General features: G+C 39.9%; 1 protein-coding gene across 1 annotated transcript in view; it reads left to right on the top strand.

The window, feature by feature from the left end:
- LOC150079695 (relaxin receptor 2-like) overlaps positions 1-16,722 on the top strand; it is a 105,535-nt gene that overhangs the window by 24,294 nt on the left and 64,519 nt on the right. The window contains exons 4-9 of the mRNA XM_090383168.1: positions 2,855-2,963; positions 3,168-3,239; positions 7,393-7,464; positions 11,910-11,981; positions 12,413-12,484; positions 13,957-14,025. Coding sequence (XP_090239294.1) covers positions 2,855-2,963; positions 3,168-3,239; positions 7,393-7,464; positions 11,910-11,981; positions 12,413-12,484; positions 13,957-14,025 — 466 coding nt within the window. The remainder of the gene's footprint in view (positions 1-2,854; positions 2,964-3,167; positions 3,240-7,392; positions 7,465-11,909; positions 11,982-12,412; positions 12,485-13,956; positions 14,026-16,722) is intronic.

The following is a 16,722-nucleotide window of genomic DNA, read 5'->3' as shown; positions in this document are numbered from 1 at the left end:
TCAGTAAGAGAACCACTGTTCACACCGTGCAATACAAAGCAGGTCGGTAGATACAGAGGGTCGTCGTATGTTTAGTATGGATGTTTACAATTTGAAACGGCACAGCTTTTTCACTCAATTTCGAAAGTCCATGAAAAGCCTGCATCCTTCTGGATTATGTTCTCTTCGAAGGCATCAAGGATTCAAACATTATTTGAGTTGCAAAGTTAACCTTCCATAGAAAAATTATAAAGAAAGTTCTTTTCGTCCTTTACGAACTACAGATACAGTTGTGCCGTTTTAGCAGCAACTCCAATTCTTTCGGCCTGGATGGAAAGAGTTCTGTAAATGTCTTAGATATAAATCACATGCAAGTATGTTTAATACGCTTAGGGGTATAAGATGAGGCTTGGTTAGGTTTGGGCATTCGCATTCTGATTCAGAGCCAGTAAGAACTGTTTCCATTGAGTCATTTGTGTTTTTCTCTTCTGATAACCAGGATTATGGATGAACAGGAATAAAGGTAGTGTGCCACTGACTAACAGGGTATTCAGATCCTCCACGTTTTTTGCTTCTTTCCCTTTCCGTCCTTCGGTTTGAGTTACATAAAAATAGAAATCGTTGTCATGATTGGTTTGCTTCCTCTACATGATGTTAACAGCCATTGGCAGTGATACGTTATGTTTATTTTTAACCAGCCTCTGAGACCGGAAGAGTGAGTTATAGGAGCCCACTTTTTATCTTGATCACATAAATTACCGTCAAAGAAACGTTCATGTGCTTTCTTTAATAGGGACATTATAGAGTCACTGTGAAATTTAATTGTGTACTCACCATACGCATAAAAAGTTATCTGGTGAATAAATGCACTGATGCAACATTTTGAAAACATTTTCAGCTCCAGTTGACACCGAAAACTATAAATGGAGCGCAACTTTACTAATAGACTTAGTGTATACTGCCTTAAGTATACCCATCTAATGAAGCAACTGAGTCAATTGCTTCTCAAGTTGCTGCAAATTAAATGGATGCGGATGTGTACTCCGAAGAGTTCGTTTCATCTCATCCAACAAATTCTCAAATGGATTTAAATCTGGTCACTAGAGAGGCCATCGCAGTAGGCGGAATTCATTTCCATTTTTTTGGAACCAGTTCTATACAAGTTCTTGAGGTGGATTGACTGTTGCAGAGTTTTAGGCGCATCAACAACTTAGGCTATACTGCGCTGTATATAATGTCTGTAAATTACGTGTGGTCTGTGATCAACTTTCGGTTTGTTGGATGAAAACTCCGATATTCAGGGAGAAAAAAACTATGCTACCCTCTCTTAAGACCAAATAACTCAGCCCATAAAAATTCCTTGCGTCACTGACTAGATAAAAAACCAGATCTTTTCCACCCAGTATGGGAAGAATGGTGATTATACCAACAGTGCTACCACGACGGCACAAGTTCTTGTAATATGGTGCATTATCCTACTGGAAGAATGAATTCACAGAAGAATGCACACTGTAGTAATGAAGCGATACGCTGATGAGAAAAAATTTGCAGATAACGTGCCATCCAAATGTGAGCACCATGCATCAAGGGACTCAACGTGCACCAACAAAATACTCCACACCATTACACCATCGCCTTTAGCCTGCACTGTTGACATCCGGAAGGAAGGGTCCATGGACTCATGATGTTTTGGTCAGCTTCAGTTAGCTTTTTACATAAACGGGATGAATTCGACTACAGTATTCCCGTTAGCTGGATGTTATTTTGTTACTGTACCATCTAAACATCAGTATCTTATGTAGGTAGGACAGCTTCTGAATGACAGTTAAACTCCGCTATGGGTACACTGTGGCGATACAAAACTCTTCAAAACGGCCAGAAGTGTGGGTAATGTCATGTTAGTGCAATGTGTTATTTATGGCTATTTTACTACAGAGAAGGCGATCACCAAAAAAGCCTGCCCAGTACCCGCATACGTCACGAGGAGGCGAGGGAGCAAGTTTGGAACCATTAAAAAAAAGAGTAGATAGGGTAGCAGAAAATGAAGAAAAAAAGGAAATAGCAAAAAAAGCGAAAAAAATCCCACGCTGGAAACCAGCGCCAGCACACACTCAATTCAGTGCAATACAGAAAAAAAGAAACAGAAAAGAGGAGGTTAGAAGTAAAAAAAAAATCTGGGCATGGCCTGTACTTACCACGTACAGACATATTCTTCTTTTATGCCCTAATAGGGTAGCAAAAAAGGAAGAGATAAGAGAGGCACAGAAAAAAAAAAGACAATCCCACCGACCAAGGCCACTGCTAGCAGTCAACATCAGTAGAATGTTCCAAATTGATTACACCACTACTGGTTCGTCACGAACAGTATATCACCAGTGTCCAGTTAGTATTTTAGAGGTAGAAGATGTAGTAGATGCTAGAATCTACAATATCTTAACGTAGGTCACTATAAATTTAACAAGAATAAAGAATCTTTCCTCTTCCCAACCTTCGGGTTCACCACATGAATGGCAAGGGGAATTGAAGAGCTTGAAAACAGAGTTTTAAATTCCAAGAATATGTGAAATTTTCAGGAGGCTATTTTCCAAGGAGTTTACGAGTTACAGAACATAAAGGAAATTCAGACAGCTAAGTTATTCAGCATTCAGATCAGCATGAGTGCCCACTGTGAGATCTTAAAAACAGACAGAGACATTGGACAGCGACATCGTCCCTCGTAATGATATCATTGACATGTACATCAATGTTTTTCAAATTATCAGGAATGAACAGATGGTGTTCTGTCAATCACGTGCAATTAATATTTAGGTAGACATGAATATAATTTTGAAAAAATTCTAAATGTATTCCTAAAACAATTATTTTTGATTTACAGCTCTTCAGCATGTTCCCAATGGATGCGTTTGTAGAAATCTCACGTGGCTGTACTGCCTTCGCTTAAATCTCACCTCCATACCTCGGTTATCATCATCAGTGACCAAACTGTAAGTGGACATTTCATCTGTCTCTCTTTCTGACTTTTATTGTTATTGAATAAAACCTGTAAGGTCACTTACTCTGTAAAGTAATAAATAATTATTCAAACATCGTTAAACATAATATAGTAAAAGCAATTACTTTATACCGATACTAAAATCATCAACTATCTACATGACGATGACATCAGTTTCTTTGGTTTTTCTTTACAGGGCCCTCACAAATAATAGCATATCACATCTTCAGAAAGGAGAATTTCGTTCCTATACAAATCTAAGAGTGATGTAAGTTTGGCATTATTTTCTTTTCAGTTAATTTTGTAATATTTAATTGATGCGTAAACCTTTTATGTATACACAACTGTCACATTCCATTTACAGTACCCATTTTTAACTTGCCGGGCTCTTGAGTAAGAGCTGCACTATAATTTTGAATTATATAGAAGCATTATATTAGGCATTGATGGCCTGCTAACAGTTAATCAGTTTGAAGGTGTTAAATAATTGCAACTTTAACTTTCATCTTTAATGTCAGTTACTAATTATTCTTTGTAATATTGTGGGGGCAATAGTCCAGTAGTTACGACACTGGACTGCCAGCAGGATGGACACTGTTCAAGTACCACCTTGGCGGGAGCAAATGAGTGTCCATCATGCTGGGAGATCGGAATAATAATAATATAATAACAATAATATAAATCGCGAAAGTCGCTTCAGTGGATCTATCTCTCCATGATCTAAGTGACGGCTGAGGCAGATAGTCTGATCATCTGATGTACCTCCGAAGAACTAACACCACCACTGAACGCAAGCCGAAGCTAAACAGGTACACCTCCACTGATGGATGCTGTCGAAGAGAAGTGATGAACATACTGCATCGAGTGTGGCGCAGGATAAAGTCACGCGCATTCAGACCTTAGCAGAGGTGTGTTGTGTGTTAGTTGTCTGACGGCACCAGGGGGTTCCCCCCATCTCCGCATTAGCAGAGGCGCCGGCTAAAAAAGTCATAAACAGTCTCCCATCGAAAACAGTTTTGCAACTGGTGCTGTTTTCCCCGTATGGCTACCACAAGGGAAGGCCAAGACCACCCAACCCAACCATTGGAAGTGCTTCCTGCGCTAGTGGCCACACAGGAAGTAGGAAGAAAAATCCAAGGCATGATGTGGAGTATCGAAATGAATACGTTCATCCTGCGAACATACTACGAATTAACCAAACTACAGACCGATATGACAATGTACAGGATGAGACTATATACCAATTGGTTGGAACGATTCCCGACTTTTCAGATCGCCAAACAACAGACCAGACAAAGACCATCGTCACTAAGAACCTGACAGCTTCTGCAATCTTGAAAAAAATCAAGCAGGACGTAAGCGACCAGCTGCAAAGAACATGGACAACATGGAACCAAAGGAGGACGACCAAGAAGAAAAATATAACTCAGAGCAGATGAAGTGGAAACACTAAACTATTTTATTTTGTTAGGCCACCCGAATATTTAAATTTATCTGCCGTGCATTATGTATTATATCTGTAAATTGCGTGTGTTCCATGGTCGATTTGCCTGTTTTGCTGAACGAAACACCCCAGTTTAGTTCTGACCAGCTGCATAACCATGAAGATATCAGACCACTTGGATGAGCCAGAACATCATGGGCGAGCAACAGAAGGGATGAAAGGAGAAATTAATCATTAGTGCGGCAATTATGAAGAAAGCTTACAAAAAGTACTGTAACCTGTATACGGTCTACATGGATTACCGCAAGGCCTTCGACTCTGTACCTCATAGCTGGCTAATAGAGATGCCGAAGATCTACAGAATCAATCTGACAATGACAGACTTCCTCTAGGAAGTTAGTCACTTCGCCATGGTTGCTTCTAAACAACGATGGCGAAATGACACCGAAGAATTCAGCAATGACTTCAGGATGGAATTTGGACTAGACAGATGTAAGACCCACAGACTGCATCAGCGAAAATTAGTCGGCCAAAACTATCTGCTGCAGACTAGGAGATCGAAACCATGGAATAGGGAGAGGCGTACAAATACATGGGGATGATGCAAGCTCGGCAGTTAGAGCACAAAAATATCAAGGCCTGCCTGACAGAAAAATACCAGAGATTCAGAAGCCTGCTCAAAGCAATGCTGAACGGAGGGAACACAATTAGAGCTATAAACACCCATGCAGTCCCAGTGCTAACGTACTTCTACTGGATCATAGAATGGACTAATACTGAGCTAGAGGAGATCATGAGAAAAAGAAGTACAATGATAACCTATAGCCGCCAAACCACCCGGAGTCGGCCATGAAGAGACTGACCGTAGCGTGGAAAGAATGAAGGGGCTTGATAGACCTCATCGAGCAACAAAAGAAAGCGATAGAAAATCCGAAGGATTACTTCCAGAGAAACACAGCGCCACTCTATCAGTCCATAAAGAAGACAGAAAAATGGCATACCCAACTCAACCTAAGCGAGGAGACCCTCCCACCCGACAGAAGAAACGAAAACAGAAATATAAGCAAAGAAGATATTCCACGGCAGACCTACAATGACCTCCAACCCACACAGATAAAATAGCTTCCAATGCTGGGGGGTTCTACAGCAATGGAACCCCCGAGACTGACGGATTCATGCTCGCCATCCAAGACCAGGTAATCAAAATCACAAACTATACAAAATATGTCGCCAAGTCACCCGGAATGAGAGATGACAAATTCCGACGATGCCACATGTCCTCAGAAACGATCCAACACATTACCGCAGGATGCAAGGTGATCACCTAGATGAAGTATACCGGTAGACACGACCAGGTCTCCAGGATAATATATCAGAACCCAGCAAGGAAATACCAGTTGATCAAAGAAAGTATACCGTATTACAAGTATGGATCCCAAGCTGTACTAGAGCCCCACCCCAACCCACAAGCTGTACTGGGGCCGCGCCATAATAACGGACAAGATAGTTACGCAAAACACACCGGACTTAACCCTCAAGAAGGAAAAGGATGCCTACCTGATCGAAATAGCGGTGCCCAACACCAGCAACCTCCAGAAAACTTATGAGGAAAAGATCAAGAAGTACAAAGACCTAAGACAGGAGGTCAAAGAGATGTGGAATGTGGAACAAGTAACGACCATCCTGATCCCCGTGTCACCCACCGGCATGGTGCCAAATACCATACACAAGATCCTCGAAGCAATAGGTCTCCCAGAGCACACCCACAAGGAACTGCAGACAGTCGCAATTCGGAACACCTGTAGGATAGTCAGAGAGTTCCTCGACCAACAGTAATAGCCAGACAAAACAATCACACCCTGTGCACTTGGTACCAGTACCCGTCACGGACATCTCTCCAATCCTACTCTTTGTTGCTGCTGTAGTGTTTTAGGTGCATCAGCAACTTAGGTCAAATTGCGCCGTATATATTATTTCTGTAAATTGCTGTGTTCTGTGGTTGGTCGATTTGCTGTTTGTTGGACGAAAAACCGAATTTCCGAGAGAAAAGAAACTGAAACCGACAAACTCGGCCACGTTGTAAAAAAGGCCAATAAAAATTCGGAGCGTCATTAACAGGATTGAACACAGGTTCAATCGACACAGGTTTTCGACCGGTGTGTGTGTGGGGGGGTGATTATATCAACTGTGCTGCATATGTGGGGACACTAATTCCCTTGTATGGACTTTGTCAGAACAGACATATGAATGACAAAAGCACAGACCTTAAGATAGCGCTCTTAAATCGTACTATGATTTTTAAGTATATTGTGGTCTTGATGATGAGAGGTATACACCTGTTGGTGATGTCTTGATGATGATGAGAGGTATCACCCGTCGGTTTGAATCGTTAATACACAGTAAACGACCCCAAGATTAAATTGAACTTAAATGATAAGAAAAAAAACCAAAGACATTAGCGAGAAAAACCTCGCTAATGTCTTTGGTGCACTTAACTCATAAATCCATACAAAAAGTAATTTCTATTGGGGAAGGGGTCTTGTTCAATGTGAACCTGAATTATCCCTCTCCCCAATATAACACGTCCGTCGGATGCGAATTCGATCTTGCTAGCTCAAGGAAATAATAAGACTCATCACAGAAGTACAATGGCATTCGTCAGTCAATCGATTCTTTTCTGATACTACTACTACGAAATGTTTATAACAAGAAATAACATCCACATCGATAAAAATATAACGTTGAGCAGCAATCTTGCTGCGTTGACTGTCTTGAGAGCTAATCTTGTTGATTCATTTGAACAACATTCATAAAGAATTTCGAATTTCCAAACCGATTCATCCACTCCTACGTAAAAACTTCAATTCCGAGCAGTATACATATGCTACATCAATTCACTATTATGTATATCAGTCATTAATTTGCATCTCTAAATCTAATAGTGAATACTGAATTTTAATTTTTTTTTCCATTGCAGACAGCTTGAAGGAAATGGTATCCAACACCTTCCTCGGGGTACGTTCTTAGGATTGCAAAATGTCACTTTTTTGTAAGTAATCTTTATATCTTTACAAATTTGATATGCTTTGCGGTGTAATCAGTTAAACAGGTGGGAAAATTCGTAGGTTACTCCATCATGCATATTTTTTAAATAAAAATGAATATAATAATGTTATTATTACATTATGCTTTAGAGGACATGTCCAATATCAAGTAGGACATGTCCTCTTGCCGCCACACGGCAAGGAATGGACTCTATAAGGCCTCTGAACATTGCAGAACGTATGTTGTACCATGTCGCAAATATTGCGTCCCGTAAGTCTATGATAGTTCGTCGTAGAAGATTCAGACGCCAGATCTATCAATCCATGTAATCCCAGAGATGTTATTTGGGATTCATATCCGGCGAATTCAGCAGCCAAGTTAGCACCTGGAATGCACTTGCGTGTTCAGTGTACCACTCTCCAACAACACTGGCACGGAGACAGAGCGCATTATACCGTTGGAACGCACCTGTGCCATCCGGAAAAACAATAATCATGAAGGAGTATAACCTGATCAGCAATAACGGGTAGGTAGTTTTTAGCATTCAGAGTGCAGTCTAGGGATATGAGAGCTCCAAGAGATTCTCAGTGAAACATTCCCTCATACCAAAACACTGTAGTCACCTACCTGTTTCTACAGGCCCAGGCAGGTGGCAGACCAGGAAATAGCAGGAAACGATTCATCAGAAAAAGCAAATTTTTTCCAGTCGTCAGTGGTCCGATGATGCAGCTCAGATGAAGACTTTAGGCATCGTTGGCAATGGGTAAAAAAAACCCGAATTATGATATTAGGGTCCCATTTAAATGATTACATCTACCCATATATTTATTTTCTGTAAATGGCGTGTGTTCTCTGGTCGATTTGCCTGTTTGCTGGACGAAAAAAATCCAATTTCTGCAGGAAAAACCTTGCTATCTACGCCTGAGACCGACTAACTCAGCCACGGAGTGAAAAAAGCCCACTAAAGTTCCTCGCGTCATCGACGAGATTCGAACCCGGGCCTTTTCCACCCGGTGTGGAGAGGACGGTGACGATACCATTGTGCTACCCGCGCAGACCGTTGGCAATGGGTAGCCGTAAGCATGGGTAACTTGACCTGGCGCCTACCCCCAGAGGTCCATACAGAGGAGGATTCGTTGGATTGTGACCTTGGAAACACCGCTGATCCTCCCCTGGTTAAAGTCCATGGTCAGCTTTTCCACTCTGCGCGGTAGCACAGTGGTATCATCACCGTCCTCCCCACACTGGGTTGAGGCCCGGGTTCGAATCCCGTCGATGATGCGAGAAACGTTTATCGGCTTTTTTCACTCCGTCTCTGAGTTAGTCGGTCTCAGGCATAGATAGCAAGGTTTTAGACCGAAGTCGGGGTTTTTCGTCCAGAAAAACAAGCAAATAGACCAGAGAACATACGCAATTTACAGACACAGTATACATGGGTATAGGTAATAACTTACCGGGTGACCCTAATATAATAGTTTGGTCAGCCATTCCATTATTTTCCATCAATCGGCTAGCACAAGGCGAGCCATCCTAGGTTCACCAGATGAGGCGCTGGTGCCTGCTGCTTTATCTACTATCCGTCCACTTTGGAACTCCCTGACTACAGCACTCCGCAAACAGCCCACAAGATCTGCATGGTTAGTAATAATCTATCCTTCAACAGGTTGTTGTTATTTGGTTTTTAGGAGAATTAGCAACTAAGGCCATATTGCTCCAGGGATATGCGGTGGTCATTCCCTGACCTTTCCGCATCCTCCGTATTTGGTGGTCACGGGCACGAATCCCCATCTAATCAAGCAGCGTGTGCTACGCACTGCTGCTCCTGGCCACCCGGCTACGGAGGCGCCCCTTCAACAGGTACCCAACAATCGCCCTCGTGGGTAGCACAGTTGGTAGAAACGCCGTTCTCCCTCACACCGGATGGAAAAGACCTGGGTCCGAGTCCCGTCAATGGCCAAAGGAATTTTATGGGCCTTTTTTACAACATGGCTGAATTAGTCACGGTTTTTCCTCCCGGAAACTCTGAGTTTTCGTCCAGCAAACAGAAAATCACACAAGCAATTTACGAACATTATATACGGAGCAATATGGCCTTAGCCGCTAATGTTCTTAAAACCAAATAACAACAACAACAACCCAAGAATCATCCCCTTTTGAAGACTGTCAGATCACGTCCATTACCCAAGTCGATCAAGTATTTCTTATAGACCGCATGCAGCGAACCTGCATTGCTACATTTACTAGTTCTCAATGCGACATGCGTGCCAGCAGGTGGGAAGGAATGGCCTATTGCTAAACCACGGGAATGGTCATAATAAAGACTGACGTAGCCGAATGGTTAGAGAAAGAGTGCAGAAGCACATGCTCTTTGGTTCAAACCCATGACTGCTAATAGAATTAACAATTGTATTCATGATTTATTGTAAACTCCTCCGACCTGGTGGTCATGCCGGAGTATAAAAAAGAATAAGAACATTTTATGACTGGACAGTGTATATTATATAGGCCAGGGGTGGGCAACTTTTTTCGTCAGCGGGCCGAATGAAATTTTCGTATCATGATGCGGGCCGAATGAAATTTTCGCATCATGATGCGGGCCGAATGAAATTTTCGCATCATGATGCGGGCCGGAATAGATTGAACGATTTAATAAAAAAAATCAGAACCTAAAAAATGTTATATTACTTGAATTACCAAATTATTAATGTATTTTTAAAAAAATATCTGAATGTCCAATTATCATTGAAAATGCGGCATTCGGCATCAATTTTTCTTTCTTTTTTTTTTAATTGGCTCATTTTATGGGCTATAAATTATATTAAATTAAAAATTGTAATAATTAGAAAAGGCATAAAACATAAAATATCTCGCACCAATATTATTTTTTTCAATAAGAAGTCAAACCCAAAGGAACTTCGTTCGATCGATGCTACAATAATAATTAGGAAATAACTCTTTGACGCTGCGTAGAATCACTTGGTTACTGTTGTACTGGCCGCGATTCCCGATTGAACCGAATTAAGCCGAACGTTTACGGCGAGTGTAGTCAGGTATGGATTTTCTGTATTTATGCATTTGCCGAGGGGGCCGGATTCAACATCGTGGCGGGCCAGATGTGGCCCGCGACGATGTTGAATGTAAGCCTATATCAGGGGTGGGCCGGCTGTTGCCCACCCCTGATATAGGCTTATATCTGGGAGTATACAACTATTATTGCTTCTTCTTTGCTATTACATAATTATATTAAAGTACACTGAAAGGACGGAATTCATGGGATACCTGTTCCTGGACAACGCGACGCTGTCACCCCTCTCGCTAGTGGACGAACTCACGGCTTGGCAAGTATATACGTACACAGCATCACTGTATTCACGTAGACGGTAATTCGATGTCAGTATGGATAAACGTCGTGATTTAACCGACTTTGAAAGAGGGATGATAGTGGGTGCCCGACGCATGAGTTACTCTATGCCAGGAGGTGGCACAGAAATTGCACTATCCTCGTTAGACAATATCAAGAGTGTATCGGGAGATACACTCTTGATACCGGAGAGCGACAGCGATACAAATCACTGCCGACTTCAACGAGGGAGTTGCCAGAAATGTCTCCACCAAGACCATCAAGCGATCATTAGCCGCAATAGGTTATAGGAGCCACCTACCCAACAGAGTTCCATTGCTAACACCACGACACAGGACCCTAAGCCTCAAATGGATGGAAGAACATCGACACTGAATCTTGGAAGGCTGGAGATGGGTCTCCTGGTCCAATGAGTCCCGTTTCAAGTTACTTTGAGAGGACTAGAAGGTGGGTATCTGGCGGAAACCGCACGAAGCTATGCACCCGTCAGTCATGTCAACAAGGAACTGTCGATAATGGTCTGGGGCATGTTCAGCTGGCACACGTTGGGACCTCTGGTACGTCTTGACGCATCTCTGAAAGGTCCAGATTACGTGTCCATCCTTGCAGACCATCTGCATCCCTTCATGGTCATCGTGCACCACAGGGCAATGGACTTTTCCAGCAGGACAATGCGTCTCCCCACAGAGCCATGGTGGCTAGAACATGCTTTTACCACCGCGCAGATTTTACCACCATGGAATGGCCTCCCCGTTCATCGGACATGAACCGTGCGGGGAATCTCTAGGATGCTGTGGAAAGGTCCGTTTGAGCTTTGGATCCTCCACCCAGGAATGCGACGGAATTATGGACAGCGGTGCAGCAAGCATGGATGGAAATACCTGTGGAACGCTTTAGTGAAGTAGTGGACTCAATGCCTCGCCGTGTGACTGCCCTTATCCGGGCGAAAGGTGGGCGTACCCGTTACTAAGTAGGTATCCCATGATTTCTGTCCACTCAGTGTACTATTCACTGCAATTTTAATAATACTTTCATTGTCATGAATTGCATATTATCATTATTAAAATATCTTTCCTTTTCCTGCGTAGGATTTTAATGAGAAATAATCTTAGTACATTCGAACTTGGCGTCTTTGAAGATCTCATTCATCTGAAATGGCTGTAAGTAAGATTCTTAACTTGTTTATAAGTTAAAAGCACACTGAAATGGGTGAATACAAGAAATATTTAATTTTCTAGAAAGAGAAAAAGAAAATATTATACTGCATTCATTAAAAAATCAACATTTAAACTGTGAGGAATACGACATCTATGGCCCTAACACTGAAATTTCCCAAAATATAATTTGTTTTATTATGTTCTTTTTAATTTAATATTTTTATATTTTATTAAATAAAATATTTATTAAAACGATAAACATAATTGTTATTAAATAAACACATTTATACTTATTATTAATATTAAATAATAAACTTAATATTATAAAATTAAATAATTATTTTTTTATATTTCTATTATGCGTTCTTTTTAATTCAAGATCCGTGAAATTCGAATGCTCTAAATTTCTATTAATCAATAATTCCTTCTTGCAGGGACCTCCACCGAAATAACCTCAGTGATTTCGATTTGTGGGTATTCAGTGATACTCCATCGGTACATCTTCTGTAAGTATTTCCGTAAGTATTTTCCTGTATTTGTGAATGCGATTTAAAAATACTTGAATCAGTCCTTTTGACTGATTCAAGTTAAGTCAGTTCTTAGATGAAGCCCCTAATATCATTCCTATTACTCTCCCTAGTTCCAAGTATATTTTTTAATTTTTGATAAAGAGCATTTCAGAAAGTACTTACCAGAGCTGGTTCAATGGCCTTCAAATAGTCGATCCTAGAGCTCTTGAAACTTAAAACTAATGGGAATTCATATGTCACCAATGGTAAAGTGCCAAAATACGGTGTTGACATGCTTTCCTGTCACTTTCAGATAAAGCTGGCATCTAGCCATCCGACATTAGTTCCAATGAGGATCTTGCAGTGTTCTTGAAGAGCTTGGAGTACATAGTCTCTTATTTAATACATTCATGAAAAATTTCGTAACCTATGTGGAAAAAGAAAAGGGATATTAGCTGCAGGACTTCAGAGCCTTTGTGGAGTTCAATAAACAAAGATTATTTGCCGTTATAGCAAGGGGGTGGCGATATTCATCAGGTTCATCAAGCAGCATTTTTCACCTTTGTCTCTTTACTCTTTCACTCGAATCTTCTCATAGTATTTAAGAAAATAAAAAACAATAACGCCAGGAACATATTTCACATGAAAATAAAGGCCAAGCACAACAACGTATTGCTAATTATGTTGGAAGTGACTGTCAACAAACAGCAATCAATGCCCTCAATAAAGATCTTTAACAGATCTCTATTGAGGGCATTGATTAAGGGAGAAATCCATACATTAGATCTGCAACTCGATCTTCGCAGAAAAGATGAGTGTTTAGTTCCAGGATACTTCACTTCTGTTTTTAAAGCAAGAGAAATCGAGGGCTACCCTTCCCTTGCAGAAGAATTTTATCCACTAAAAAGGCATTGGTTATTCGGAATTATTAAAATACTGTTAGCAGTGAAAATTGTAAACAAACAATATTCTCTTTATTTCATCCCATGTACTTTTTCGTCTTCCTTTTCCCATTCAATGTATTTAGAAAAATACTCCGAAGGAACAGGAAAAAAAGATGAGTATGTTTCTGTATGGAAAGTCAGGGAACAAGGAAGTTGTTCCATGAAAATTTTAACTAAGCTTTGAAAAAGAAAAAGGAAAAGAAAATTTACCAGATTGTGTTGACGGAAGTGGAGATCCTGTTTCCGTTTCAGCATGACAATGCACCATGTCACACCTTAAAGACATGGGCGTACAAAGGCTTCATCGACATTCCAGGAGTCCGACTTTAACCACTTAACATCTTAAGGATGAATTGGAAGGTATGCTTGTCACTGCGAAATTCTATTTTTATATTTCTAATATCTCAAACTATCCCCTTCCTTAAACACATAACATTTAAGAGCGATAGCGCTACCTATGATACAAAGATAAATATAATAATTATACTTTATATTATATTAACATTTTCAATGATTTTTATGTAGGGACCTTACATCAAACTGTTTGACGTTGAGGGGTCGAAAGTTCCCGCGTCTAGATCATCTCTTTTGGCTGTAAGTATTATGTTAAAATAATGTTTTCTTAAAATTTTATGAAAAGAATTTAGAGAAAATTATGGGGAAAAAATATGATTTCCTTTATTTATTCATTATCAAGTCACTTGATAATATATATTTTTAAAAAATATACAAATTTTGTCATATATATAAAGCTAAAAAAGTATTTGTCACACAAAAACTGAAAATGGCTATTTAATTAAAATTGTAAATGCCTTTATTAGCACTGGGCCAGCGTGGCAGATTATGGTCCATTTCCCTCAGCATGAATTGTTGAGGAGGCTTCCACCCTGCAGTGGGTTGATAATGGCTGCACTTTACTTTTTATTAGCTTGAGAATGATAAGTACCTTAAAGACCCAAAGTCGCCTTCATAGATAGCACAGTTGGTAGAATTGCCGTCCCCTCACCGGGTGAAAAAGACCCGAGTTCAAGTCCCGTAGATGACAGGAGGAAGTTATGGGACTTTTTCACAACGTTGCTGAATTAGTCGGTCTCTGGCGAGCGTAGCATGGTTTTTTTTCCTCCTGGAAACTCGGGTTTTTCGTCCAGCAAACAAAAAATCGACTACAGAAAACACTCAATTTACAGACAGTATACAAGGAGAAATATGGTCTTATTCGCTGATGCTCCTAAAATTCTACTTACAACAACAACACGAAGGACAATTAACATGAATTTGAAAATTTCCAAAATCCATCATTGGAGGGAGTTGGAAAACGGATTTTCCTAAAGTGGAAGCAGAATGATCTTTCCAAAGATGGAAGTTGCTGAATTTTCTAGAAAACAGAACTTTTTCCACTTACCGAGTCTTTGAACGTGAACGTTGTTCTAATCTTGATTGTGTCAAGACGAGAAGAAATAAATAAAGAAAAAAGAAGACAAGAAGAGAAGAAATAAATGAGTGATACCCTGCTTATTTGACGCTTCAATGCACTTATGAAATCGTTAGCTTCGGCTGTAAAAGAATAGAGTTTCTCTTTCACGTTGATAGTCTTCAACGTCTTCTTCATTCTGGACAGTCTGATGACACCTTCCTATTCTTAGGAGATGTTATTACTCCCAAGAATCGGAAGTGTTTTTTTATAAGTCTTTTTAATGATCCCGAAACAACATGAAGTACGTGTACTTCTTTTACAGTTCTATAAAAAAAAAAAGATGCATCACAGTCCAATATAGAATATACGCTTAAATACTGTAATTCTTGATTCTAGCTTTCTTTTGGCTTCCTTTAATGGCTTGTTCCTCCTCATCGACTGCAACCTTATCGTGATGAAGAGATCTATGCTGGCGAGAGCTTAAGCCCCTAGGAGAGCCATCCTAGCTGGCACCATCTAGATATAAGAAAACCCTAACATTCCATCCACAACTTATGTTGACATCATCAAGTGGAACCCATCGGATCACAACAAAAACTTTGTTAACAACTTGGTCCATGCAGAGTAACCGTTGTAGTAGATTAGTTTGGTGTTGTCTTTTGTTTTATTTTGCTGTTTGGATAATTACCAAACAGCAAAATTTTTCACGACATGGCCAAGTCGATATAATGAATGAACATTGTATATACAGGAAATTATAATAATAGACCAAAGGTTCACGCGTTTCGATTTCAAGCAAATGACGAGTTAAAAAATTTTCATTTGGTTAAACTTAATTAAAATGTAACAAAGTAAAATATTTCATTTACTATAAATAACGCACAGAGTAGTTATAATAATATTCTTATAATTACTATTCTTTAATAAAGTTATGAGGGTTTTTTTTGCAGTTGCAGTAAATGTTCTCTTTCAGCATTTCACCAATACTAACCCTAATTAATTGAACCGCTTCCTGTACACTGATTAATATCAAAATACCGTCAAATAATACTTGACAAAGCAGATATTTAAATAATATCTGTTTTAGTTACACTTAGGGACCGAAATTTATAATTTTTCAGTGTACACGTCTGAGTGCACATATGTTTGTGTATGTGCATATAGAGTAAACTCCTGTTATAACAATCTCGCTTATAGCGCATACTGCTTACAACGTTACACGTCCACGCCATAAGGAGGCGGGCCACAACAATACGCGTACTGTCAAAATAAAGTAACATATAACAATCCCGCACCCACTGAAGGAAAAATCAATTCTAGTAGATGCAAGAAAATCTCATACCATTGGGAGCCCAAACCTGTTGTACCATAAAAAAAGTAAATAAATAAAAATAAAAAATATATAATAAAATAAAGTACTAAAAAATACATACAAATACAAAAATTAAATTTACAAAGAAAAAAACCATAAGGAATACTGAAAAGAGAAGTGAGCACGGAACAACAGATAGATTCATTCAGCAGTTGTCATGTGGCCTAGTCAGGGAGTTGCAACCAGACGTCTCGTCGCTGGAGTTGTTGTATAATAAAATTTCAGATAGACTTCGCCAGGATGAAATCGGGAGACATATAGCAAAATAGAAAGCTCAGTCGGGTTGATGCCAGAATCACATGAAGAAGAAAAAAACATACACTGCCCTACCATTAATAACCGAACACTTGCCTTTAGACAAAAAAAAACGAGCTTTTATTGTGTCATTTAATGTTTTGTGCTGAAACCTTTTGCTTTTATGACGGCCTTCAATCTTCGCGGCATACTCTCGACCAGCTTTTTATAAATGTCAGGTGATGTCTCTCCACTGGGCCTTTAACGCAAC

The sequence above is a fragment of the Mastigoproctus giganteus genome, chromosome 10 (genome assembly GCF_048544385.1).
Source record: "Mastigoproctus giganteus isolate SK-2022 chromosome 10, ASM4854438v1, whole genome shotgun sequence".
Lineage (NCBI taxonomy): Eukaryota > Metazoa > Arthropoda > Arachnida > Uropygi > Thelyphonidae > Mastigoproctus > Mastigoproctus giganteus.
Note: the sequence above shows the minus strand (reverse complement) of the source record. Positions and strands in the feature narration are given on the sequence as shown.